General features: G+C 37.8%; 1 protein-coding gene across 1 annotated transcript; it reads right to left on the bottom strand.

Annotated features, from left to right (window-relative positions):
* On the bottom strand, positions 1-26515 carry LOC141501657 (tripartite motif-containing protein 43-like). The gene is made up of 2 exons (XM_074205850.1): positions 26412-26515; positions 1-2057 (listed from the first exon to the last, which is right to left on the bottom strand). The coding sequence occupies exon 2, from the start codon at positions 1952-1954 to the stop codon at positions 575-577; it is 1380 nt and encodes a 459-aa protein (XP_074061951.1). The 5' UTR covers positions 1955-2057; positions 26412-26515; the 3' UTR covers positions 1-574.
* Between the last annotated feature and the right edge of the window lie 1397 nt (positions 26516-27912).

Below are 27912 nucleotides of genomic sequence, written 5' to 3'. Positions count from 1 at the left end.
TTGGACATCATTGGTATCATTGAGGTTTGGGGCATTCAAATTCATGACTGGAATGTTGTTCTGGATTGGTATTAAAGGGCTGTACCACAGATTTTTTAAAAGTGCACTCAGTGAAGAAATCAGAAACCAGAGAACAGAGAAGATCACAAGAAACAAGTAATTTTGCCTTTAGAGTGGACTATGGACCACCTAAATAGAAAGAAACAGATGAGGAATTCAAAAAGTAAATTAAAAATCTGACCAAGAGGCATGACATGGGGATTGTAATTATCCAGATATCTGGTAGAGATTTTACTCTTGCAAAAACCAGGAGTAGCTCATGGTTTTTTGCATTTTTTTAACTGAAACCAGGGTGATTAATTGTGAAAATACATAAGAGATTAAGATCAGAGACTAGAAAAGATTTGAATGATCCCCTTCAACTTCCAGTATGAAGAGGAGTCTCAAATTGGTGAGTATCAACTCTTTCCTTCATCAGGTAGGTGATGTTTTTCTGCCAGGGGAAATCTGAGAATCAAAAGACAATAAGCAGGGAGCCTGTTGGTGACCTGAAAATTCCTACATGGAGAAATGGTTACAGAGATGAACTGCAGCGAGCACAAAGATGAGAGTTGACTGGACAGATAATCATGGGACCAGCCTCTATTCCAGGAAGTGGGGGGCCTGGAATAAAGGTGGGTGTGACAGGCTCTCTGAAGTTAATGTGGTCGAATCTAAAAATGAGGGAGCTTTTGACAACGTTACAAAAACTGACAATGCCAGCAAGATGGTCCAGGTACACCCCGACCCTGGGCACAGGGTCTTTCATTTCATAGTTCAGTTCACTTTTAGGATAGGTTCGGTAATAGTAATTATTTTCCTTCTTCATACAGCAAAGAAGGAACAGAGGAGGACCTGAGTCCTGGTTATTTTCTCTCCCCTGCAAGCCTGTGGTGGAGATCCCCAGTTTCCACTGAGGAATTTGTGTCACATCCACCTCCCAATACTGTCTGCCTGAGCTGAAGGATTGATCAGCAAGTACAAAATGGTCAACAGATTTGGGATCTGCCTGCCAAGCTTTTCCAGCCCTCATACTCTTCAGATCCTTAGAAATCATCAGACAGTGACAAGTTATTTGAGGATTCACTGTGAGGTCCACCCTGTACTTGTTGAAGACACCTATCATCCCAGTGATGGGATGTTCCATTGGGAATGGGATGGCACACTTGAACTTTTGGGAGAGCAAAAACTCGCTACCTCCAAGCAGCTCTCTGAAATCCTGCAGCAGTTCAACAATTGGTTTATGCCTTGATTCTTGAAGCTCTCCCATGCTTTCGTTAAGGGTTTGGACATGCTGAGACAGTCTGTCCTTGATGGTCTTTTGCTCTTTCCGATATTGAAGCTCTTCTTCTTCCAAGACCTTTTGCATTTTTTTATATAGTAGAATAATCATCTGACCCCCATTCTCCATTCCTTTCCCCACCTGAGAAAGAAGTTTCTCTTTTTGTTCAAAATCCTTCTCCAAGTCACTCAGAATCTTCTGGAGCTTCCACCTATAGTTGTGAGCAGCTTCTTCTAAAGGATAGAGCATGTGAGTCCCATGCTCTGGTGTTTGGCTGCAGAGCACACAGAGTAATGCCTGGTCCTCTTCACAAAAGAGCTTGACCACCTTCTGATGGATGGGACATTGGGGCTGTCCTTCAGTCCTTTGCAGAAGGTAAGAGCTGAGCTGACTCCCAATGTCAGTCAGCTTTTCCAGACTTACATTGAGTTCTGGGAATTGTCTGATCTGGCAAAGTTGCCTGCATTCAGGACAAGAAAAATCCATGGCTTCAACTCTCCAGCTCCTGGAGAGACATGCTCTGCAAAAGCTGTGCCCACAATCAATGGTAACTGGTTGAGAAAAGTACATCCTGCAGATTCTGCAGGTGAGTTCTCTCTGCAGTTTCTTGGCTAATGCCATATAAACAGCCATTTTTACTCTCTGAAGAGGTGACTAATGTGTCTTTTCCTCTTCCTGGACTTTTCCTTTCTTCTGTGGCTATGGAATCAAATTCTCCAAGTAAATGTCAAATACCCTAATGAAGTAGAGGACATATTGGACAAAGAAATGTTTTATAGTTATTAATCTGTACACTCTGTACAGATCACCCTCCCTCCCCCTCAATCCCATTGTCCAAGCAATCAGACAAGGTCAACGAACTTAGTAAAGCATCTTGCCCCTCCCAGGCAAGGACATAATTATTTTCTACTCCCAAGCACAAAACACCATCTCTATCAAAACTCTATATCAACACCAAAATGGATCCCTGCCTTAACCTGAAAAAACTGAGTCTTTGATATAACAGCCATTATCTACATACATCTCATTACCTCATCTCTGCCCTCCCACTTACAGTCCCCCCCTCCTCACCTCCCTCCTCTTCCTTTCCCCCTTTCCCCACACCCCATTGTCTCTCTACTTAATCCTTAGTTTAGTTCTCTCAGTTTAATGGCCCACTTGGATAGTCTGATTCCCCATGTAAACTCTCACACTCTACCATCCCTGAAACTCATTATCTTGCTGCTTCTCCCAAGAACTTAACCTGTGACCTTTTGGGAGTCACCTGTGAACTTTTATGTAATAACTTGGGAACCTTTTGTAATAACCGTGTAGCCTGTGATTTAAAATTTAGGCCTTTTCTTATCCTCCTGAGGTAGAGTTGATGAATTCTTCACAATGAACCCACATCTATCTATCTTTAATCCCCCTTTTCTCCCCACTCCACCAATAAGCCCCCTTCCTCTGGAGCCCCCATTTTCCTGTCTTTAGATTCTTACCTATTTCTAGAGCTTCTTTTGTGCAGGAACTGAGCTGAAGAGCCTTTCATTTGGACTGAAGGAATTGTTTCTGATCGGAACATTCATCCTTTTTATAGAATGGAGCCCCACCCCCTTTAGTGACTCCAAGATGAAGAGTGGATTAGCTTTGTTTTGAATTCTCAAATTCAACAAGTTAACCATGGCGGCAACTTTGAGGCCCCTAGGGTTGCCACTTCTGGTTGGTTGATTTCTATGGATTGACAGATTTCCCAATGCTGAGCCCCTCTGAGCTTTTGCCATTTTCGGGGGGGAGAACCAGACTTGTTCGAAATAGGGTCCCCTTCTTTTCAGGTTTTCTTACAAGAGGTTGACAGTACATTGAACAGAGAAGTGCACTTGGAGTCAGGATACAATGATTTCTGCCTCTGAAGCTTCCCAGCTTCTGATTCTCCTCCTTATTTCTCACCTGACTGCCTTCTCTACTAGATCCTCTAACTAGGATCTGGACATGGCCAGTCTCTCTTGGTTCTCCTCCTGCCTGTCTGCAATCCTACTCCTCAGTCTCCCTTCATGCTTTCTCATCCAAGTCATGCCCCTCTAATGGGAGGTGTGACTTAATGATAATGTTTTTCCTGTAAAACGTAAAAGATGAAAATAAAAGGGGGAGGGGATTCTATTTGTATATCTGATTCTCCTTACTGTTTTTTAAAAGTTTAATTTACTTAAGGCAATTGCCCAAAGTCACACAGCTAGGCAATTATCAAGTGTATGAGGCCAGATTTGAACTTGAGTTCTCCTGATTCCAGGGTTGGTGCTCTGTTTTTCTCACTAACAGAGAGGAACTGGTTCCTGGTATGGAAATAATTGAACCTTGGAGACAAGTGACCACTACTCTTAGAGTTAATGACAAAACAGAGGAAACCAGGGCACTCTTGGACATGCACCTTAAGATTTTAGATGATCAGATTTCAATGTGCTTGGAGAAAAGATTGGGGTGATCCTCTGGACAAAATTTTTATTGGTGAATTCAACCCAAGAGGAATGGTAAACTCAACACTTTCCAAAATGTTGGATTTCACCAGAATCTCACCCTGCAAGATCACGTCGATCCAGAAATTCCCATCTCTTCAATATTCCACTATCTCTAGGACTTCTCCCCTCCTCCTCTTGGAGAGAATGGGGAGCTTTTCCCAAGTTCTCCTCTTAAAGAAGATGCCCATAATTTCACACTATTTCCCATCTGCATGCACTCTTCTGCACTTCATCATAGTTTCTCTTTGATGCCTCCAATCAACCCCAAACTTTTCTCTTTTTTTTAATGTATTATCTTCCCCCACTGGATTGTGAGTTCCTTGAGGACAGGAATTTTCTTTTGCCTTTCTTTTAACCTCAACATTTAATAGAACACTTGGCATGGAATAGATGTTTAATTAATGTTTCTTGAGTGACAGTTTAATTAAACTTTCTGTACAGAAAGGGAAGCAAGGTCAAGTAATAGAAGATGAAATGGAAAGTTTGTAGGTTGGACTGCTAAAATCCTTACTGGGCTTAGGCTAAAAAAGCTAAGGACAACAAAAAGGGTATTGAAGGGAGAGGGAAAAGAGAAAGTTCTAGTGGTAAAAAGCACCTCACCAGGTGGTACTGCTGCCACGAATACTCATCCTTTCCAAGGGGGATGCCTAGAAGCTTTCCAAATCCATTAGTACCTTGGCAGTTATGCATTTCTACTCTTTTTGTTTGTTTGTTTTTTGCAAGGCAGTGGGTTAAATGACTTGCTCAAGATCACACAGCTAGGTAATTATTGAATGTCTGAGGCTGGACATGAACTCAGGTCCCCCTGACTCCAGGGCCAGTGCTCTATGCATTGTGCCACCCAGCTGCCACATTTCCACTCTTTTGAAAGTGCTGAGAGGTCACTCATTTTACAGTTCTGCAGTACAACTCTAGTTTACTTCCTGGGGAGTGAAGATTATTTATTGTTCTATCCCATCAGAAGCAACTTTTGATCAACTACCTCTGGTAAACCTGCTCCTAACAGGACCTATTATATTTCAGTTAGTCCTAGGGAGATGACCTTGCTATAATGGAGTCCTTCTGTATAGGTAATGGATAGAACATGTATGGATACTGAATGCAATATTTACTGTTAGCATGGGAGTAAATTAAGCAATGAACATTGCTTTTCTATTGCATTCCTTTTATTTCTCCCAGATTTAGTTACCTCCTGCTTCAAACCCAGGACTTAGAGAAAAAAAGCTCCATTTGCTTTGTACTTGATTTGAGCATTAATAATAGTTAAAATGACTTGTTCACTGAAAGTAGCTCTTAAAACAACATTGCTGCTACTATATACAATGTTCTTTTAGTACTACTCCTTTTGCTCTTTATTTCATGCAAGTATATTCATGTTTTTTTTAAATCAAAAAGCTCATCTTTTGTTATAGCACAGTAGTATTCCATCACAATTATATACCACAATTTATTCTGCCATTCCCCAATTCATGGACATCTCCTTAATTTCCAGTTGTTTGCCACCACACAAAATGATTTGTAGGTCCTTTTCCTTTCTTCATGATTTCTTTGCAATATAGACCAAGTAATGGTATTGCTGGATCTAAAGACATATGCTGATTTTTAATTTGATTGTATTTTATTTTTCCCCAATTACACATCAATAATATTTTTCAGCATTTATTTTATCAATGTTTTGGAGATTTGGGGGGGGAGGTTAGGTTGTTTTTTTTTTTTTGCAAGGCAAATGGGGTTAAGTGGCTTGCCCAAGACCACACAGCTAGGTAATTAAGTGTCTGAGACAGGATTTGAACTCAGGTATTACTGACTCCAGGGTCGGTGCTCTATCCACTTTGCCACCTAGCTACCCCTATCGATGTTTTGGATTCCAGTATTTTTATCCATTCATCCTTCCCTTCCCATCTTCTGAAAATGGTTGGCAGTATGACATAGGTTATGCATGTACTATCATGCAAAACATATTTCCATATTATTCTCAGTTGGAAGAAGAAACAGATCAAAAGAAAAAAAATGAGTAAGAGTGAAGAACTTGAAACAATTATGCTTCAATTTGTATTCAGAATCCATCAGTTGTTTATCTAAATATGGAGAGCATTTTCCTTTGTGAGTCCTTGGTACTTGTCTTGGATCATTGTATTGCTGAGAAGAGCTCAACTCATACTTGATCATCACACATTGTTGCTGAGACTGTGAACTTTGTTTTCCTGGTTCTTCTCCATTCACTTGGTATCATTTCATACAAGTCTTTTCAGGTTTTCCTGAAATCTGCCTGAACATCTTTTGTTATCATGTAATAGTATTCCATTCCAGTCATATGCCATAGTTTGTGCAGCCTTTCCCCAACCAAGGGGGATCCCCTCAACTTCCAATATTTTGCCATCCTATAAGTATTTTTGCACATGTGGGTTCTTTCCCCATTTGTATGATCCCTAGGGGATACAGATCTAGTAATGACACTGCTGTATCAAAGGACTCGAAGTTTTATAGTCCTTTGGGCATGACTCCAAATTGTTCTCCAGAACAGTTAGACTAGCTCACAATTCTGCCACTGTTCTAGTGTAGCAGTTTTCCACATCCCTTCCAGCATTTGCCATTTTTTCTTTTCAGTCATGTTAGCCAATCTGATGGCACACAAATCTTTTTTTAAAAAGGCTAAATTTCAGGTATCTTATTATGTAATTTTAGTTATTTTATTATATAATTTTGCTATCTCTTATGTTTTATTTTTTTCCTTAAGGATGCCGTTTTTCTCTCAACACATTCAATTCTGATCAAATTATAGCATGGAAACAATGTAAAGACTATCAGACTGCCTTCTGTGGGGGTGGGGGAAGGGAAGCAAGATTGGGGAAAAATTGTAAAATTCAAAAAATAATTTAAAATGATTTGATAAATGATTTTTTAGAAAAGGACAAATTTCTTGGGGCTCGTTTTTTTGGCCAATCTACTATTATTCATGAATTTGACCAATGTGTAGATCAATGGTTATTTTGTTTACTAGTCTCATGGTTATATTTTGGATGCAGACTTGGATCTGAAGGAACTTTTAGACATCATCATTCCCAACACTTTCATCTCACAGATGAGGATACTGTAAACTTTAAAGAATAAAAATGACATTGAAACATAGTATTATTCTCAAGGGCAAAATGGTATTTTAATAACAGTGATTTGTTTAACTATCAGCCAAATGTATTTCAGCAAGAAGCCAGGGCCTGAGCATGATTAATTAATCAAGGTATAAAATTAGATTTTATATAACCAATGAATTAGATCAATGATCTCTCTTAGATGACCAAAGACCAGGAGTGAGGGCTAACAGAGTCATTTAAATTTAGGTGTATCTTCCTCCTAATTGGATGGACCATAAGTATATCATTTGAACTTCCCCTGGCAAAGACAAGACAATCCTGATTCATACACATTTTAAGGAGCTCCTCCCTTCAGCTCTTCTCAATTGCTTCTTTGTAGGGAGGTAGGAGTGATCCTCAGATTACAGGATTAATCTATATGAAAGGGGTAGGGGGAGAAGGAGTGGGTTAGCTTTCAGGTGTGGTTGCTCATATCTCTCTGTGACAGTGGTAATGACTTTATGGGATTCAGTTGCTTCTAGCGATCTTGGTTAGAAAAAAAAAGCCATCTTGATCAGCTTCCCCCCACTCTACTCCATTCCACCTCACCCTACTCCCATCTCTCTACCATCACCCCTCCTCTTGGTCTCCCCCGAAGAGTTTCAAAAAGAGAAATCAAGGAACTAAAGTGGGGAGGATCTAACCCAAGCTCTTTCTCTGTTCTCTGTTTATAAGGTAACTTTCTACTTGTCCAGGAGCAAGTGCCCCAGGGGCTAGAAGGATTCTATTCCTCAATCATATATTAGTTTAGACTAGGAGAGGTTTCCTTTTGAGCTAGGGGGAGAGAGAAGGGGCAATGATGGATAACAGAGCATTATTAAATATCAAAGATACAGGATAATGTTAATTTTCCTCAATATGAAGTCACAGCAATGACTTGCTCACAGTCTCATAGATAGTAAAAGGCAGAGCCAAGATTTGATGTCAGGCTCTGTGGCTCTGAATTCAGTGTCCTTTCCTCTACTCCTCTGGAAAAGGCATGAGATTGGAAGCAGCTGAAGCACTGCCCTAGGGAGGGGAGACAGAGACCTTGGGGAATTAGTACTAAGAGGCTACTGCTGTAGGTTGGAGCAAATGGGTTGTGGAGGTAGAGAAAGGAGGATGCAGTGAATACAACCCTGGCCCTGGAGTCAGGAGTACCTGAGTTCAAATCTAGCCTCAGATACTTAATAATTACCTAGCTCTGTGGCCTTGGGCAAGCCACTTAACCTCATTTGCTTTGCAAAAACCTAAAAAAAAGTATTCATTAAGGATCCTGAGCCTTAGTGAGATGGAGTAGACAAACACCAATACCAGGCACCCCCCTACCATACATAACCTGAGGCAAATAGACAGCTTCCAAACAAAATGATAAATGTTGGAGAGAATGTGGGAAAATTGGTACACTAATGCATTGTTGGTGGAGTTGTGAACTGACCTAACTATTCTGGAGAGCAATTTGGAAATATGACAAAAGGGCAACCAAACTGTGTATACACTTTAATTCAGCAAAATCACTAGTAGGTCTGTATTCCAAAGAGATCATAGAAGAGGGGAGAAGGGAGTGAGAGGAAAGACCTATATGTCCAAAAATATTCATAGTAGCCTTTTTCATGATGGCTAATTAGAAATTGAGGGAATATTCATCAGTTGAGGAATGACTGAACATGCTGTGGTATATGAATGTGTTGGAATACTACTATGCAAAAAAAGAAGGGTGAACAGGAAGTTTTCAGAAAAACTTGAAAGACTTGTATGAACTGATGCAAAGTTAAATGAGCATAATCAGGAAAACAAGGTACCCAGTATCAGAAACATTGTATGATCATCAGCTATGAATGACTCAGTTCTTCTCAGTGAAACAAAAATACAAGACAAATACAAAGGATTTAGGAAGGAAAATGCTATCCACATCCAGATTATAAAGTCTGAAACTAATTAAAGCATACTTTTTTCACTTTATTCTTTTTCTTTTTTGATACTTTTTTTCCTTTTGATCTGTTTCTTCTTTCACAAATATGACTAATATGGAAATGTTTTACGTGATAGCATATGTATAACCTATATCAAACTACCTACCATTTTCAGAAGAAGGAGAGAGAAAAAGTTGTAACTCAAAAATTTTATAAAAATGAATGCTAATATAATTTTTTTTTAAAAAAAAGCATTTATGGTGGCAGCTAGGTAACTCAGTGGATAGAACACCAGTCCAGGAGTCTGGAGTACCTGAGTTCAAATCAGGCCTCAGATTAATAATTGCCTAGCTGTGTGACCTTGGGCAAGTCACTTAATCCCATTGCCTTAAGTAAATTTAAAAAAAAGAAAAAAGCATTTATTAAGTACCTACTTAGGGCAAACAAGGTGACTAAGTGGATAGAGTATCCCACCCAGAGTCAGGAAAACTCATCTAAAGGAATTAAATCTAGTATCAGACATTTACTAGCTATGTGACCCTGGGCAAGTCATTCATCTGTTTGCCTTGGTTCCCTATCTGCAAAATGAGCTGGAGAAGATAAATGGCAAATCTTTGTCAAGAAAACCCCCAGAAATGGGTCACAAGGAGCAGGACCTAGATTGAACAAACAACAAAATGATCAACAACAAAATGTTTTTCTTAATGCAGCTCAAGACCACATGACTTCTTTTGGTTTTCCTATCATAGGACTCCTAATGAACTTATCCAATAAAATAACCATATTTTTTTCAAATAAACTGTAGAGGATAGATAGGAAATACTGCTATATAATAGCTCAAATTGTTATAATCTATAGGTTAGGAATCTTAAAAGAAAAAAAAAATCATCCTTGTCTAACAAATTAGCCCAATTTAAATTAACTCAAAATCCACTTTGAGGCATCACCCTAAAGAACTTGAGTCCCTCGGGACTCTTCTTTCCAAAAAGGCCTGATAGACTGAAAGACAACTGTATTTTTCATGATCTTCCTTTCCAGTTTAATCCTCCTCTTCCCCCCCCCACCACTTTCTCAGTGTCTTAGACTGACACATACTGAAACAGTGTCTCCTAAGTCCCTGATGGAGACCAACAGAGTTTATTATATAATCTCATCTCTCCTTCCAAAAAAACCAAGATCAATCTCAAAGAGCAGCCCTCTGAACTTGGCAGTCGCTTGTGTGGGAAAGTCTTTAAACAAAAACAAATTTGTTGATGTACTGGACAAGAATCTCAGAGAACAGATAGATTGTCCCATGAGCCAACAGTGCCCTCAGTCACAGGATTTGCTCTGTTTTCCGCCTGCTGTCTGGCTACTTATACTGATGCATACAACTGAAGGTTGCTTGGCCGTTTTCTTTAATACAGTAAAAGACTGCACCAAAAGGGTACTGGGTAATGCTGAAACAAAAGAAACAACCAGTGATTTCTGATTATGAAAAGTCATAAGGAAAATGTCTTAAGTTTTTCTTTCCAACCCAGTTTTGTCCTGCTGATAAGTAAGATTTTAGGAAATGAAAGAATGATTAATTCACTGTTTGTTTAGGAAGCTTGTCACCAAAGGTGAGGTGTATGGTTTTCCCAATTCAAGATTATTGGTGCCTACCCACAATTTAAAAACAATAACAATGGAATGTTTCCTTCTGAAGAAAGGAAAAAGGTATCTCTGTCCACATTTCTTTTCTACTAGAAGGCAATGTGAAAGTTTCTGTCCAAGGCTCCATGAAAAAAAAAATCCTTCTTTGCCACATGGCAATGAAGGCCGACATGGCAGCACTTAACAGATTTCTACTTCAGAATAGAAATCAAAATAAAGATTAGTGTTCCCTTAGGAAGGAAGTTTCCTTGATAACTTCTCCTTTCCCAAACTGTACACTGAAGGAGACAGTTTGAAGAGAGGTCTGGGTAATATCAAAGGGGTTCCCTTAAGCCAGGAAAAGAGTTTCTTGAGAATCGGTATCCTTTAATTCTTGGAGAACAGGAAAAAAAATAAAACAAACAGAAGTGTGGGATATCAGTCCATCCAGAAAATGTACACTGAAATCACCTAAGGTGGAAGAGGAGAAAGAGGGTCATAAGAGAGACGAAAGGAATCCAACCCTCAAATTTGTATCTGTGACACAGGAGTGTGTATGGGGTGTTCAGGAACACTAGCACTTTTGGTGTGAGGATCTTCTAAGCCCTTTTCAGGAGTGCTGTCCACCTTTGGTGTCTACCAGTCACCCAATTCTCACCTCTGACTCTAAGAAGCTTTTACAGAAGTCACAACCCAATATAACTATTTTGGCTGATGGGCTAAACCAGATTGAGGAAACTGATAGACTTTAAACCCACTGATGAGTTAGAGGAGTGTCTTCTTCAAGCATGTGAAGACTTCCTCCCAGTGGAATGAATGGATGAGAACAAATTATTCCTATAGCCATGATGGTGGCTGAAGCAGGTTTTGTGGGGCAGTTAGAGAGTGTTAGAACTTGGTCAGTGATTGGAGATGTCAAGGTCACCCACTGTTTCCCAGGCCATCACCAAATACCTTGATTTTTGTCCTGCCACTGAACTTTTTGTTTTGGGTTTTTTTTAGATTTTTTGCAAGGCAGTGGGGTTAAATGACTTGCCCAAGGTCACATAGCTAGGTAATTATTAAGTACCTGAGATTGGATTTGAACTGAGGTCCTTCTGACTCCAGGGTCAGTACTCTATTCACTGTGACACCTTAGTTGTCTCATGCCACTGAACTTTGAACTATGGAAAAAAGAGTGAGAATGATGACTGTGCAGCTCTGCCTCATTTAAATACAATTCATGCACAAGTCATGATATCACCCAGTGGTGTCATTGGTCCTCTTCTAAAAGGAAGGACAAATAGCAATAACAACAACAAAATCTCAGGGATTCATTCTCCCCTATATCATTTCAGTCTCTAGGAGGAGTGGGCTCACATTTAGACAGTTTCTAGATAGCATTGGCCAAACCAAAGCCCCTTCAAAATTCAGTATCATTAAGAATCTTTGCTTAGGGTCAAGTCCTGAAGATTGTTCCCTCAACTTGAGGCCTCAAAGATGATATGGCTGGGGAAAAAAATTAGCATATACTTGCTACTTTGATCTTTAGAAATGCCTAAGATTGTAGTCTCCAATTTTTACCTAAAACAAAACAACAAATGTAGAGCCAAAGAGCCAAAGACTGTATTCATGGACCTCACGTGGCCTCAGATGGAGAAGGTCCAAGGCCTCTGTCCTGACAACATTGTCTCTCTTTTCTCAGCATATTGCCATCAACAAGGAAGAAGTACATGAAGAGAGAAGGACTAGGTTGATTAGTGCCTTTTAAAATCTCCCCTTTTTCTTTACTCACAGCATTTTTTTAGCAATGTAGCTACAAGCAATCAAATATACTCCTCACCATATGGTTAGTAGATAAGAACCAATAACAGGATATCTGTGCATACTCCAAATTCTGACTCTTCTGGAAGCAGACTTCCCAATCTTCTTCTACACAGGGAATTGAATTAGAAGTATTTTGCACATAAGGACTAGGTTCATTAGCCATTCCTCACTATCTGGATAATATTAATGGTACCAGTTATGTTAAACCAACTTACCTTGGTCTCCAAGTTTCTCAGAGAGTGTCATAGGCAACATCACATAGACCCATAACTCCCTGTCTCATGGTGAAAAGATTTGTCCAATGTTCTGAAGGTCTTTCTCTTTGCATCCTCTAGCACAATGTATAAGTGAATGAATAGATGAATGAATGATACAGTGCCCAGTAGATGTTCAATACATTTTTATTGAGTTGTATTAAATGGGTAGCAATTCAGAGCATGGGCTGTTTATCCTGCAATTATCATCCTCCACTCCTGCTACATGTTCAGCTCACTTTTTTCCAATCAGATTTTTTTAATAAAATAGTTATACTATTTCTTGCATATATAAATAATATTGATAATATGCTAAAGCTATCTCTTCCTACTCTTCAAAAAATATTTGATAACCTAATATCCTCAGATTCTAGTGCAGTGTCTTCTTCATACTAGCAACTTAATAAATACTTGTTGAATTCAATTAAATTGAATGTATTCTGTAAGCAAGAAGAGGACTTCAAAAACAAGTAAAAAGCTTAGTTCACTGTCTGGCACATTGTAAATACTTAATAATGTCTTATAATATTCCTCTCCTTCCCTTAGGAGTAGAACTACCATAGGATGATTTGTCTCCCCTTGGAATGAAACACAGAGACTAGAGAATGTCTGTGAGAAGACTGGTAGAAGATTATTGATTCAAATAAATTTAAATTCATTGATTTTGAATTTGAATTTGAAATTCATTAAAATTGATTCAAATTCAAATCAAATGAGATATGTGTTAAAGTATTAATGTTAATTTAATTAAAATATTAACATTTGCTACTATATTAAAAATATGAAACTATTTTATGTTATTATCATTATTTATGTTGTTTGTTATAATAGGCAGAGTTGTGAGACCTGAACTAGAGCATGGACATTAAGAGCAGAGAGAAAGAAAAATAAGTAAGAAATGTGGTAGGATGTTGGAAAGCTAACAGTAGAGCAGTAAGTTGTTTTTTTTTTCAAGGCAAATGGGGTTAAGTGGCTTGCCCAAGGCCACACAGCTAGGTAATTATTAAGTGTCTGAGAGCGGATTTGTACCCAGGTACTCCTGACTCCAGGGCCGGTACTTTTATCCACTGTGCCACCTAGCCACCCCAAGTTCTTTTTTTTAAGAAAAGATTTATTTTTATTTTTATTTTTACAATTTCCCCCCATTCTTGCTCCCCCCCCCCCCCATATAAGGTATTCTGTTAGTCTTTACATTGTTTCCATGGTATACATTGATCTCAGTTGAATGTGATGAGAGAAATCATATCCTTAAGTATGAGATAGCAAATAAAGTATGACATAGTAAAATTACATAATAAGATAATGTTTGTTTTCCCCTAAATTGAAGGTAATAGTCTTTGGTCTTTGTTCAAAGTCCATAATTCTTTTTCTGGATATAAATGGTATTCTCCATGGCAGATAACCCAAAATTGTCCCTGGTTGTTGCACTGACCATCAAGGTTGATCATCACCCCCATGTTGCTGTTAGGGTGTACAATGTTTTTCTGGTTCTGTTCATCTCACTCAGCATCAATCAGTTCATGCAAATCCTTCCAAGCTTCCCTGAATTCCCATCTCTCCTGGTTTCTAATAGAACAATAGTGATCCAAGGTTCATCTTTATTTAATTAATTATTATGGGAATTGTTATGGGAAATAGTTTGGAATTATATAACATTTACACATATACATATATTAACAAAACATATACATATATTAAAAAACAGGAAATAAAATATATATGCATTTAGGCAAACTGCAGAAAATTAATGGGATATTATTACCGTGGTATAGGCAAATGTGATGATTTCAAAAAATATGTAAAAACTTGTCTTTCCTTATATATAATTAAATAAAACCAAAAAAAGATGCACTGAAAATACATGTATATAAAGATGACACTGGAGAGAAGTAATGGAGCCAATGGGTTGTCAAGGCAGACTACAGAGATAGAAAGGGTCCAGAAGAGAAATGGGGTATACCTATTGTAGGGATTTAATATAGTATCCATTGATGGATCCATAGATCCAACATAAGTTATCTGTTTAGGGATAATCATTAAACCCATAGAAACATATGAAGTCACCAAGACAAAGAATATGTAGAAGAAAGCTTATGACAGAGACTAGTAAAGTGTTGGGATGTGGATAATGATCCAGGAAAAGATGCTAAGGAGAAGTCAGAGTCATAGGAGAGGAACTATTAGAGAGCAAGCGGCATCTTGACTGTCATAATATTGTCATTATTTAGAAATGTTATAATTACCTATTTTATGAAGTGTATAAGAGTATCATGATTTGGAGTAAAACAAAAACAAAATAAAATTAACACCTAGCCTACACCTGACTATCTCTGAAGTCCTGATTAAGTCACAGCCTCTCTGAAATTATAGGATCCTCATTTTAAAAAGGGAAAAAAGATGAGCAATTATGTAGTGCTTCCCCTCCTTCCAAGTATTCAAGTGAGAGTGGTCATCAGTGTAACATACAGCAGAAAGGTCAAGAAGGAGGACTCAGGAAGAGATCACTGGTTTTGATACTGAAGAGATGTAACTATGGAAAGAACATGAAAGGAATTCAGAAACCAAACTATAAAAGTTTAAGAAGTGAGTGAGGGAAATAGAGGCATTGATAGGAGACAACTTTTCCTAGATGTTTGACTGGTAAAGGAAAGAAAGAGAGGGAGGGTGATCATTTGAGGGACTGGGAGAGTGAGGTAAAAAAAATCTTTGAGCATAGAGAGACTGACTAAGGATTAGAATGATACAGATATAATTTTCAATTTAATTTGTGTATATATATATATCTTCCTTATACATTGTTTGTATCTTCCTCATTCCTTGTTTGTATCATTTCCCCCAAGATATTGTAAGCTCCTCAATGGCGGGGTCTACTCTTTACCTTTCATTGTATTCATAGCACAATGTCTGGCAACATAGTAACCATTTAATAAATATTTTTTGACATGACTGATTATGAGGGCAATCTGCAGGAGGAGTCAGAAAATGATAGTTATATAAGATGTTGACCTTGGTGAAAGAGGATCATCTTTATCTCAGAGATCAGAGTAAAATTAGAGAGAGGCATGATGTCATGGAATGTTTAAAATGGAGAGAGTGGGACAAGAGACCATTCATCTTTACATGGACCTCCAAGAATCATAGCTTTCATTCTAGAATTGACAGGAATATCAAAAGCCACCTAGTTCAACCTCACCTTAAAAGGGAATCTGCTCCACATTCTCCAAAAAGTGACCATCTAGTATCTGTTCAAGGATGAATAGAGGTAGGGAGCCTACTATTTCCTGAGGAAGGCCACTATACTTCTAAATAGTTTCAAATGTTAGTGTAATACCCAAGATTCCCCTGCCATTCAGAGATGCACCCCCAGGTTTGAGGCGTTCTGTGGATTAGCAACCACTCAAAATGATAGTTCACAAAATTCCACTGACTTGTCTACTTCTACCAGTCAACTGAAGGCCATTTTTAATCAATTAGAATAGCAAGAAAGTTATAAGAAAAGATTCTCGTCCACATGCCTACATGGGTGCCTCCTCAGAGCCTGCCACATGATCAGCAGGGAAAGAGTATTCATTTAGACAGTACATGGTTTCTAAACATACATGGAAGGTATTTTCAGAACTTTTCATTATCTTATCCTTTCTTATCTTCCCAAACTCCTTATGCCTTATTTCTCCTACTCTGCAGTTAAGTGACATTGGCCCCTATTCTGTTCCTCAAACACCACAGTCCATCGACCAACTCTGACCATTTTCATTGACCAGTTCTGAAAAGTTCACCCTTCTCACTTTGGTCTCCTTTCCCTGACTTTCCTCAAGTCTCAACTCAGGTCCCACCTTCCTTTTCCACTCCTCAATCTTTGCCTCCCCTCTGAAATTACATGTTTTTTCCCCCCCTTCTTTCTTTGTAGCCTCAGTATTCAACATAGTTCCTGTTGAATATGTTATCATTCAGTCATTTCAGTTGGATCTGACTCCTTGTGACCCCATGGGGGGGTTTCTGGGCAAAGATACTGGAATGGTTGGTCATTTCTTCCTTCAGCTCATTTTACATATGAGGAAACTGAAGTAAACAGGGTTCAGTGACTTGCCCAAGGTCACACAGCTTGTAAGTGTCAGAGGCTGGATTTGAACTAAGGAAGATGTCTTCTCGACTCCAGGCATGGTACTCTATCCACTGTGCTTGTTAACTAACAAATAAGGAATATATGTGGTCAGAGAATATGCATACATACCAGAAACCCCTATGGTTAGGACATGTACATTAAGTGAATATACTTAAAGACAGGTATGTATGGCCAAAAGACAATTCGTATCTCCAAAGCTGTCTTATCTAGTTATTTAACTTGGTTATAAGAGTCACTGTGTTGCTCTCTGCTGCCCCCTTCTGGATGATGAATAAAGTATCCTGTCTGCTTTTTTCTTGGGAATCATCTTGTCTGACTCACATTGTTTTCACTTCCCATCATATTCTCTTTACTAGGTGTCTCTGTTGCTCTCATGATCCTTGAATTGTTACCATCTTCTGGGTTTCAGCTCTTAGTCTATTCAGGGTCATTTACTGTTCTCTGCCTCTATCTCTTATGGGTATGGGATTTAGTATCGATGACAAGGACCAGTTTATTATACTCTTTGTTAAATAATCTAGGTCCATAAGATACCAACCCTGCCAGAAAAGCAGCTAAAAACTAGCAGAAATTCCAAAGCTAAAACTATCTGTTCTTCTGACTTCTGTTTTTTTTAAGGTGTTTTGCAAGGCAAATGGCTTGCCCAAGGCCACACAGCTAGGTAATTATTAAGTGTCTGAGGCTGGATTTGAACTCAGGTACTCCTGACTCTAGGGCTGGTGCTTTATCCACTATGCCACCTAGCTGCCCCTCTGTTTTTCTTTATATTTATTTTTATCTCTAAATATAGAAATTATTACTTGAGGTTAGAAAATCATTTTTAACTCAAATTAAATTTTAGATTGTCAATCTGTATCCCATACCCATTTAATAGACTCTAATCTCTGAAAAAATAATTATTAAACCAGAGGAACTATATAGTGACAGGAACAATGATGCTCTCCTCATTTCCATGATACTTTCTAATAAGCATGCCAATAAACTTAGGGGCAGCAAATTGCCAAATAAAGGAGGTGGGTTCATTAGTTTCCATCTTTTCCATATTCCTACTTTTATTTTACATATTTATAAGCAAAAAAAATCACTTTCTTCTCTTCCATATTCTGAGTAGAAAAAATTTTACCTGTTATTCTGCTTTAGAAAATGTTTCTTCATCCTGAGATGAAATCTTCTATAGCTTCACAGAATCACATGATAGCAAAGGCTGAGGCCCTCTAATACAAATCATACTTGAAGAAAAACCTCCCCTTTATAAAATATCCAACAAATAATCATTCAGCCTTGGATTCAAGACCTTTAGTTAAGAGGAATCCTCAACCTCATAGAGCATATTTTTAGATTTTAGATCAACTTTAATTTTTAGCAAATACCCCCCCTACAGCAAACTTGCATCTGCTTTTCCTTTTTTACAAATTCTACTCATTACTCCTATCTCTGTCCTTGAGTTAAGAATAAAAAAAAGATCTAAACCTTCTTACACTGACCCTTGAAAAAGTTCAAGACAGCTTTCAGTATGGTGATAATGTCTGATTACATGACTCCTTCCAGAACCTCCACTTAAGGAGTGTGTGTAGACCTGTCATGACTCAATTCACTCTAACCTGCACTCTGAACTTTCTCTACCATGACCCAGAAACATCTCTATCTTGGAATTTGCACATTAGCAAACCCTCTGCCCTTGTAGTCTGTCCCTCTGATTGGATAACTCCTCCCCAAACCTATAGTTAAAGAAGCTTTAAGCACTATGTTTCATTCCTCTTCAGTCTGCAGCCAGATCTTTATTATATCCTGAGTTCTTTGCCTCCTATACCAACTTCTTTCAACTCCCTTTTTTCTATCTTCACCTAATAGAATGTAATCTCCTTGAAAGTAGGAATTATCATACTTCCTGCTTATATTTGCATTACCAATGTTTAGCTTGGTGACTGGAATGTGACTTAATAAAAGATTTCTGACTAGAAGACTGTTGAAGTAGATAGAGTTCTGGCTAGGGTGTGAGAAAGATCTGGGTTCTAATCCAAGGTCTGATATTTACTATATATGTGATCCTTAAAAACCCATGTAGCATCTCTGTTTCTTTAGCTATAAGATAGGGACTATGTTACTTGTAGTATTTACTTCACAGTGTTGTTTGTGAGGACCCAGGGAGATAATGTATGTGAGTGTCTGAAACATTTTAAGTCACTTTATTTTTTAATGACTGTCCTTCCCTCTCATACCCCAAGTCATCTCATCTCCAGCCTAAATATCAACTAATGGTATGAATTCGATTTTTCATTTTACTTGTTGTCCCCCTCTTAAAGCCTGCCAACTTTTCAATATCCTCCCTAAAATGTAGTGCCCATAAATGAACACAATGCTGAAGTCCTGGTCTGATGAGGGTAACTACCATAAGAGTATCTCCTTATTCCTGGTTGCCATACAACTTTATACATGTTAAGGCAGCATTAACTTTCATGGCAGCCATATTATAATATTGACTTATATTAAACATGTAAAATACAAAATTAAATTCCTCCTGATAATGTTAGATAAACTGACATCTATCTTCCTTCCTATCCATGCCTTCCTATATTATACTTAAGTTTAATTCTAATATAGGACTTGTCATTTATTCCTATTAGATTTTACCTTTCTAGATTTGTCCCGGTGTTAAAATAAAAATTTTTTGAATCTTCATTCCATCATCTAATTAATTAGCTATTCCTCCACAGTTTATGTTTGATAAATAGGCCAGGTGTGCTTTTTGTTCAAGTTTTGGATAGTGTAGTTAATACATATTAAATGTTATGATGGAGGACAATTTGGTTCCTCTCCCTCCCCTTTTCTTTCCCTCTCCTTCTCCCTTCCCCTCTCTTTGGGGAGTAGATGGAACTGATTCTGCCTAACCACACTGTGATCTCTGTCAGCCCAGGATAGCCTTTTCTTAAAGTTCCTTCATCTATTCCCCTCCCCGCCCCCAATTCTAGAGGTGAAGAATATCTAAACCACCATTATTCCAAATGATCTATCTCCTAGAATAACTTTTAAAATATATATTGAATTATTCCTTTTACAAAACAATAAGAATACAAATAGAAGAGTAAAATCAACCCTGCAACCAAGGAATTTATATTCTAATAGAGGGAGACAACACATATAGGAAGTTTCAGCTACAAGTCAGTTGAAAAGACCTTGAGATCCTTGGGGCCCAGTGGAAAACTAATTAATGTCTTTTCCATTAATAAATCCATGTCAGTTTCTGATGTTGAACCATTTGACAGGCCATTAAAGGCAAAAAGGGTCTTTTTCTTCTTCAATTGATATAACTACTAAGGAAGCAGGGCTATGGGATCTGCAGAGGAAGTTAGGAGATCATATTTCCACCATGGTTGCTTCCTTGGGATTTGGTAGCAAAGTTCTGGAAAATCTAGAGGTTGCTGCTGTTCCCAGGACTCCTGGTATTGCTTATGTTCAATGATTGTTGCTTAGTATTTGTTATTAGTAGTAGTAAGGATGGTAAGTCCTTTTTCCACAAGGGTTGTTCTCCAGGATGATAACTTCAGAGACTGATTTGGAAATAGGACCAGTATTCTGTGGAGAACTTCAATTCTCAGATCTTAATATTTGGAGTCCTGGGCTATTTTTACCTGGTACAAATTCTCTAGGACTTAAATTAGGACAAGGAATCTGAATTCGTGTGGCTTTCTTTTCTCTAATAAAGTTACAGAGCATAAACAGTAATGGCAACAAAATGACTTATTAATAAAAAACATAAATGCTCTGAGCATCTATATAACTTCCCAACACTGAAATGAACATGAAGACTCTATTTATTTAAATTCTAAGTTCAAATGTGGCCTCCAAAACTTAACCAGCTGTATGATCTTAAGCAAATCAGTTAATACTTTTGCCTCAGTTTCCTCATCAAAAGAGTTGGAAAAGAATCAATGACAATTAAGATGACTTCAGAAAAATCTAGCAAGATCTATATGAGTTGTTGAAGAGTGAAGTGAGCAGAGCCAGGGCATCATTAAACATAATAACAACGCTATTGGAATGATGATCAATGGTGTAAGACTTAGCTACTCTGACCAATACACTGATCTAAGATAATTCCAAAGGACTCATGATAAAAAAAAAATGCTCTTCACCTGCAGAGAGAGAACTGATGAAACTCTGAGTGAAGATGGAGGAATAATTTTTTCGTATCTTTATTTTTCTTGCTTTTTTTGATGACATAGCTAATATTTAAATTTGTTTTGCATGACTCACACATATAAAGGGATATCATAGGTTTCATAGGTGGGGATTGGACTGATATGAGGGAAAGAATTTAGAACTCATTTTTTATATTAAAAATAAATAATAAAAAATTTAAGATAGCTTGTTCTCTTAAATAGGTTAAACATTGGTTACAACATCGATTTTCTCAATAAGTTTTTTTTATTTACAGATACCCTGCTAAGACTATAAATATTTAATAATTGACTTTCATTTTTTTTCAGGCTTTCCTGCATAAGCCTAGAGAGTCTAGGAGGCCTTCTTTGGGGCTACTTGTGAATGAAAGTTATTGCATATGAATGAGATCTGGGTGTTTCAGTGTACTATGAGTTCAAAATGAGTGAATGAGTTCCCCCCCCAAAAGTTGATACAGTTATATTAATAGAAACACAATATCCAGAATTTGGAGAGACATAGTATCATGATATTCTTCCATGATCAGATCATGTCTGAAAAATCATGTTATGTTATAGGTGCCACATTTTTGGAAATATATTGACAAATGGGAGTAGAAATGACAATTCAAGATAAATTTAAACGGAACTGCAAGATAACAGGATCCATACCACTTAACAGGTGTTTGAAGGAACTGGACATCTTTTAGCTTAGTTAAACTTAAGTAGTATATGATAGCTGTTTTCAAGCATTTGAAGGATTATCATATTAAAGACTATTTGAACTCAAATGGTAGATATAGGATCAATGAGTGGAAGATACAAGAAGTCAGATTTCAGATGAACATAAGGAAAAAAATTCCTAAAAAACAGAGCTATCCAAAATTGGAATGTACTGCCTTAGAAGTTGTTGGGTTCTGTCTCAGTCTTTGTCCCTATATCTGTCTCCCTTCTCTCTCTCTCTCTCTCTCTCTCTCTCTGTCTATCTTCTAAAAGAGGCTAGATAACCACATGAAGGAAAGCTTATAGAATGAATTCATATATAGATAACTGATTGGATTAGATGGTGGCTGGAGTACTTTCCAAATGTGAGATTCTGTGACTGTCTTTCAGACTTGGAATATTATATCTGCCTCTTCACCAGACTTCAAGGCTCCATCCTCTCTCCCACCTAATATTGTTAAGATACTAGTCTCCCTAATGCAGCATTTTTATAATGTCATTCTTCTAGTAAAAAAGCTGCAATGCTTCTCACTGATATTTAAAACTAGAATTTGAATTTCTAGAGTATAGCTTAAAATATATGTATAATGATGTATTTAGCCAAGGATGGAATTCATGAAATAAGGATTTTTAAAAATATATTTGACTGGAGGCTCATAAATCTAATCAAGAGCATCTTAAACTGAAAAAAGAAGGGGAAAATATGAGAGAAAAATTAACCACAGAGATGTCAATCTCTTTCTATAAAAATAGTATATATAATATGATAGAATGACAAAAAAGAGAATCAATAATTCTTGGAAGATAATACCTAAGAAGGGAGTTAAAAAATGAAAACTCATGTCCTCAAATGGTAATGTGGAAATACATGCAATTCTCATGGAAAAAAAAGTGAATGAAAGTTCTTAAAACAAATGGACAAATTTGATCTTGTAGGTCCAGTATCACTGAGACTCAGAGGGCCTTGAATATCACTTAAGAAAGGTCTACCTAATTCAAAAGAAAAGGAGTGGGTAAAAGTGAAATAGCACTAATAACATGAACAGTAATAACTCATCTTAAAGGAATGATGTAACATTTCAGAGTATTTTCCTCATAAGAAGCATATGAATCAAGTTTTATAAATGTTATTATCCTCTTTTACAAAAGGAGAAACTGAGAAATAGAGGCTTAGTTGCTTTCCAAATCATGGCCAATGAGCTAGTAAGTATTAGAATCAGAATTTGAACTTAGATCTCATGATTTCACATGTAGTCATCTCTGTTTTATAACATGCTTAAAGAAGATAAATTTATGAAAAAAAGATCCAGGAACCAAAGAGGAGTATGATTGAGAACATTTGGGTGAGAAACAACAAAGAGAAATACAAACAATATTGAGAGAGTATTGTGCCTGCCACCTGGACAGAAGGAGGAAGCAGAGGAAGAGGTTGGAAGCAGGTCAGAAGTATTGACATGGAAGCAAGGTATATGATTATGGAGGACTGCAATTTTTCAGAATTAATTAAATTAGTTAATCTCTTCCAAAAGTGGAGTGAGTGATAAGGGGCAGCAAAAGAACAACCTTCTAAGCTGTTAATGTCTATCTAATCCAGCTATAGCCCAGAACATGGACTAGGCTTCACTAACAGACCCATAAGAGTGCAATAGAATTCAATTCTATTCCCATCTACCCTTTCCCCACAAGGAAAATCAAAAGGTAGAAACTTTCTCTGACTGAAAATAGCGTGACAGTGCTTTGTGATGCCATTTAAAAAACTATGATAGGACTCATGTGGTGCTATGTGATATTCCACTAAGCCTAGGCGAAAAGATACAAGCATCCACCTGGGGCCAGTTCTACCCATTGCAACCACCCCTCCTTGCCTCAGCCTGAGAAATCACTTGGAGCAGATTAAACTGTTAAAACATGAATCATAGGGGTAGCTAGGTGGAGCAGTGGATATAGCAGGGACACAGGAGTTAGGAGGACCCGAGTCCAAACATAGCCTCAGGTCCTTGATACTCACTGTATAATCTTGGGCAAGTCACTTAACCTAACAACAAAAATAAACTATGAGTCATGCAGCACAGGAAGAGGTTGAGAAGACTTTGAGATTCATTCTTCAAGGGAAACACAATTCAAAAAGGAAAGAGTTAGAAAGAGAATGATAGGGAAATATAGGAGTGAAGGAAACTGAAATTACCAAAGTTCTTAGCAGGAAGAAAATTTGATTAAAATCCTTGATCTAAAATAGATTTAAAATAGGGAAGATATGAATAACAGACATCTATGAATAAATATTGCAAGACAAAGGAAAATATAGCAATACCTTATGAGGCAGAGAACCCTGAGGATTTCCAAGACAGCATGGAATAACAGTAATGCATTTGAAAATTAAATTCCTGCTATCCTTGTAGACAAGGTGGAGGACTTTGGGCTTGATAGTGGTTCAATGAGGTGACTTTAGAACTGATTATATGATAAGACCTAAAGAGTCATCATTAGTAATATGGAGAAAGTATGTAATGGAGAGTACTAGAGACGTGACCCTAGTCTTATGTTATTACTAATAATAGCATACATATAAACAATACACATTTAAGATTTACAAAACATTTCATCATTGACTTGAATGAAGTCATACATAATATATTATCAAATTTTCAAATAATTAAAACTATTATTCTTTCCATTGCCTAGAACAGTGTATTTCCCTTTGTTCAAGAAAGATAAGCAATTGGAGTAATCACATTAATTCCAGTGCTGAGACAAAAACTGTGCTAGGCATTCTTTTTTTTTTCCCTTTCAAAAGTTCAGAATGTTCTTGTCTGTCTCATTTCACAAAAATGGTTACATTTCTATCATAAAAAAAATGAGCTAGACCTGGAATCAGTAGGACTGAGTTTTTATTCTGATTCTTAAGAGCTAAATTAAAACTAAATTTAGAGTTGAATTCTATTGCAAACCTGAAGGTCTGTTAGTGTATGTAGCCAATGGTGTGAACTGCCAGAGAGTGGTGGTTGTTGTTCAATAGTTACAGTCATGTCTGAGTCTTTGTGACCCCATTTGGGATTTTGTTGGCAAAGATAATGGAGTGCTTTGCCATTTCCTTCTCCAACTCATTTTGCAGATGAGGAAACTGAGATAAATAGGGTTTAGTGCCTTGCACAGCATAACTAGTAAAATTCTGAGGCTGGATTTGAACTCAGATCTTCCTGACTCCAGACCTCCAGATCTACTGCTCCAGCTAGCTGCCTTACAGTGGTGATGATAGGCTAGTTATTTTTTATCTCTGAGCCTAAATTTTCTAACCTATCAAACAGAGATGATTATACCTGCTCCACCTACCTCACAGGTAAGGAAAGGACTTGGTAAGTGTTAAAACATTGTAGAATGTGAGTTGCTTTTGTTTTCAATAAGATGATACTTCCAAGATGACTTTGTAGCTATAAAAACAGAAAATGTGTCTGTCCTCTATATGTAAAATAAAGGACTCATGAAACAATTGTAAAATGCTAACGGAAGGTATCAAAGTTCTGTCTGGATTGCAAATCTATTGCTCGAGAATAGAAAATCTTTTTCTGAAGATTGTCTGTCTGTCTGCCTCTGTCTCTCTCTCTCTCTCTCTCTCTCTCTCACATATACACACACACACATACATACATCCTAGTCATGCTAAAAAGACATTTATTTAAACTATAAATGCAGGTGAAATAATTTGAAAATTGCAATAAGCAGAACACTATCTAGCTCCTCATAAAAACCTCTCCAGAACTTCCAGAGGCAAAAGAGTTCAGCCTAAATTATGGGTGGCTCCAGGCTCCAAGTGCTGCTGAATCATCATGGTGCTCAATTCAGGGGAGTTGTAAAAAAAGATCTTATGACTTGCCCACTGGCTGAACCCTGAAGACACTGCATCTCAGTGTCTGGGACACCCGACAGTGTCTGTTCCCTCAAGTGTGAAAGACATTGACAGGTGTCCCAGACATTGAGATAGTCCAGAATTCTGCAGCTGGGTACACCCCTCTGGATTTCTCCTTCATGGAATCTCCTCATCCTGAAATCCTTTTTACCCCTGAAACTCACACCTTGTCAATTTCCTTTGTCCCTTTTGCCCCTCCCTGCCTTTGACTAGAGCTTGGAGAGTAGAGAGCTCCTCTCAGAACCTACACATAAGAAGACCCAGGCCAGACATCTCATTTCCAATATATCCCACTTGTAGTTCTCTCAACCAGTTTTCAATTTCATTTTGTGCTTTGTTTTCTCCCATTAGATAGTAAACTCCTTGAGGGTAGGGACTATCTTCTGCCTTTCCTTATCTCCTTAGCACTTATCTCAGTGCTTTGCACATAGTAGGTACTAAATAAATGTTTATTGACTAACTGACTGACAGAAAGGTGGAAACATCAAAAGGAGGCCAAAACATGACCATAGTTATATCTGGTTATGGACCACTGAGAAGAGTAAAGGTGAGGGGGAGGAAAATATCCAGACTGGCATCAATTCCCAACAGTCTAGCATCATCAGGTGTAGGAAGATATTATAATGTCTGCTAACCATAGTAGGATGAGATGAAGTAGAGGAAAAGCCCCTGACCCTACAGCCATTTCTTCTCTTTCTCCCCTTCTCCTCTGAAATCTCATCAGTTAAGATCATAAGGAACTTCTAGGTAATGACATCTCTGAACTGAGTGTTCTCATACATGGATCTCAAAGAGAACATGGTGTCATATCCAACCAGGAATAACTCCCAAACTCCTCCCATTGACATACACCTCACATTCAGATACACCAAAAAGATAATATTCCTTATCAGTAAGAGCTCAAGAACATGTTAGGTACCCCTCCCCCTAAAATATTTTTTCAATTTCAATCATATCAAATTAACCAGTAAAAATCAGAAAAAAGAGTCAGTACCAAGAGACATATCAGAGCTCACCTACAGCTCTGATGTATTGACTGGAACAACTTTCTCTTCCAGTGAGATCTCCTTTGAGCTTCTGCCAGACATACATAGCAAAATAAAGTGTTGTTTTACTAATAACTAAATTTGATTCCTCCCCCTGAGCTTTTGCTCTTCTGTACCTGGCTAACTAGGGCTTACTTTGCAATGCAGGCCGAATCACCCAAGTACCTCAGCACGCAAAAATGTACTTCATCATTCCCTAACAGGAGATGGCTTCTTGGATCAGTTATTCAGTTGTTGGGTGATTTGCCATGACACTAACCAGACTCCAGAACAATAAACCATCTTTGGCTGTAGAAATGGGGCTGGAATTTTTTCTCTTCCAATCTGTTTCCCCTCTTCAATTTTGAGGATGGATTTGGAGGCCCAAGGGAAGGGGAAAATAAGGGCCTGAGATGTATTTAAAAGGATTTCCTATTCTTGTTTCTTTTTTCCTCCCTTTATTCTTTGGCACCCTGCTTGAGCTACTTGTTGCTGTTATCACCTACAACTCATATAACCTGCATGGGTTGAGTCACTGTTACTCCTTTTTTGTGGTTCAGAGACAGACAGAGAGGACAAGATGGTTCAGAGAGGACAAGAGAATTGACTTAGAATCATGTAGTCCAAGTTAGAAGCAGAAATTGAAGCTGAAATTTTTTGTTGTTTTTTCCTTCTCCCAGGTAATGTTGGATACCCATTTAGATTGCCTTTCCTCATTGTTCTGACAACAGCCTGCATGGTGATGCTGACATAGACCTTCTGGTGGCAAAGACAGGGCTTGACATCTGGACTTTGTCTTATTCAGAAAGGCCATAGGGCTAAAAATAGCCTCAGAAATACTGAATACTGTTAAAAATAGGTCTTGGTGCAAAGGTTCCTCTCTCCAGAAACTTTCATGATAGGAAGAGGAGCCTTCCTTCTCCTGTTCTTCTGAATTCCCTCTCCTCTTTTATCTCCTTTCCCCAGGATTCAAAAATAAGCTATCAATTAGACTGGGTCAATCCTACCTAAATTTCCTAAATCTCTCTCAGGATAGTCTTATAGGAAAGAGCCTAAAGTGAATGGCTACTTCTCTCTGCCTCATTGAGGAGACTGTCCTGAATGTCAGTCTCCTAGGGATCCATTTGAACAACTAAGGGTTAGAAACATTATGGTTACCTTTTCCCAATAAATGAACCCAAAATTTAGAAGGGAAATGAGATGGCTCCAAGGTAGAACATAGAACAAGACTGATCTTTCTTTTTTCCTTCTTTTTCTTCTGACTATCTTCATTAATCCATCTATCTATTCATTCAAGAAACATTTATTAAACACTGTTTCAAAAATTCTCCTTCAGTGACATTTTCCTGCTCAAATACTGAAGGGTTCAATGATTCATAATTTTGTGGATGTGAGTGTGTATTCCTGAAATTCACATCAGTAGAGTATAAACTGTCAGGTTCCTGGAATCTTAGATTTCAAGGTGGAAGA

The sequence above is a fragment of the Macrotis lagotis genome, chromosome X (genome assembly GCF_037893015.1).
Source record: "Macrotis lagotis isolate mMagLag1 chromosome X, bilby.v1.9.chrom.fasta, whole genome shotgun sequence".
NCBI classification, from domain to species: Eukaryota; Metazoa; Chordata; class Mammalia; order Peramelemorphia; family Peramelidae; genus Macrotis; species Macrotis lagotis.
Note: the sequence above shows the minus strand (reverse complement) of the source record. Positions and strands in the feature narration are given on the sequence as shown.

What these genes read in the sequence shown, in the direction of transcription:
- LOC141501657 (XM_074205850.1), bottom strand. Translation starts at nt 1,954, where the DNA reads ATGGCTGTTTATATGGCATTAGCCAAGAAACTGCAGAGAGAACTCACC.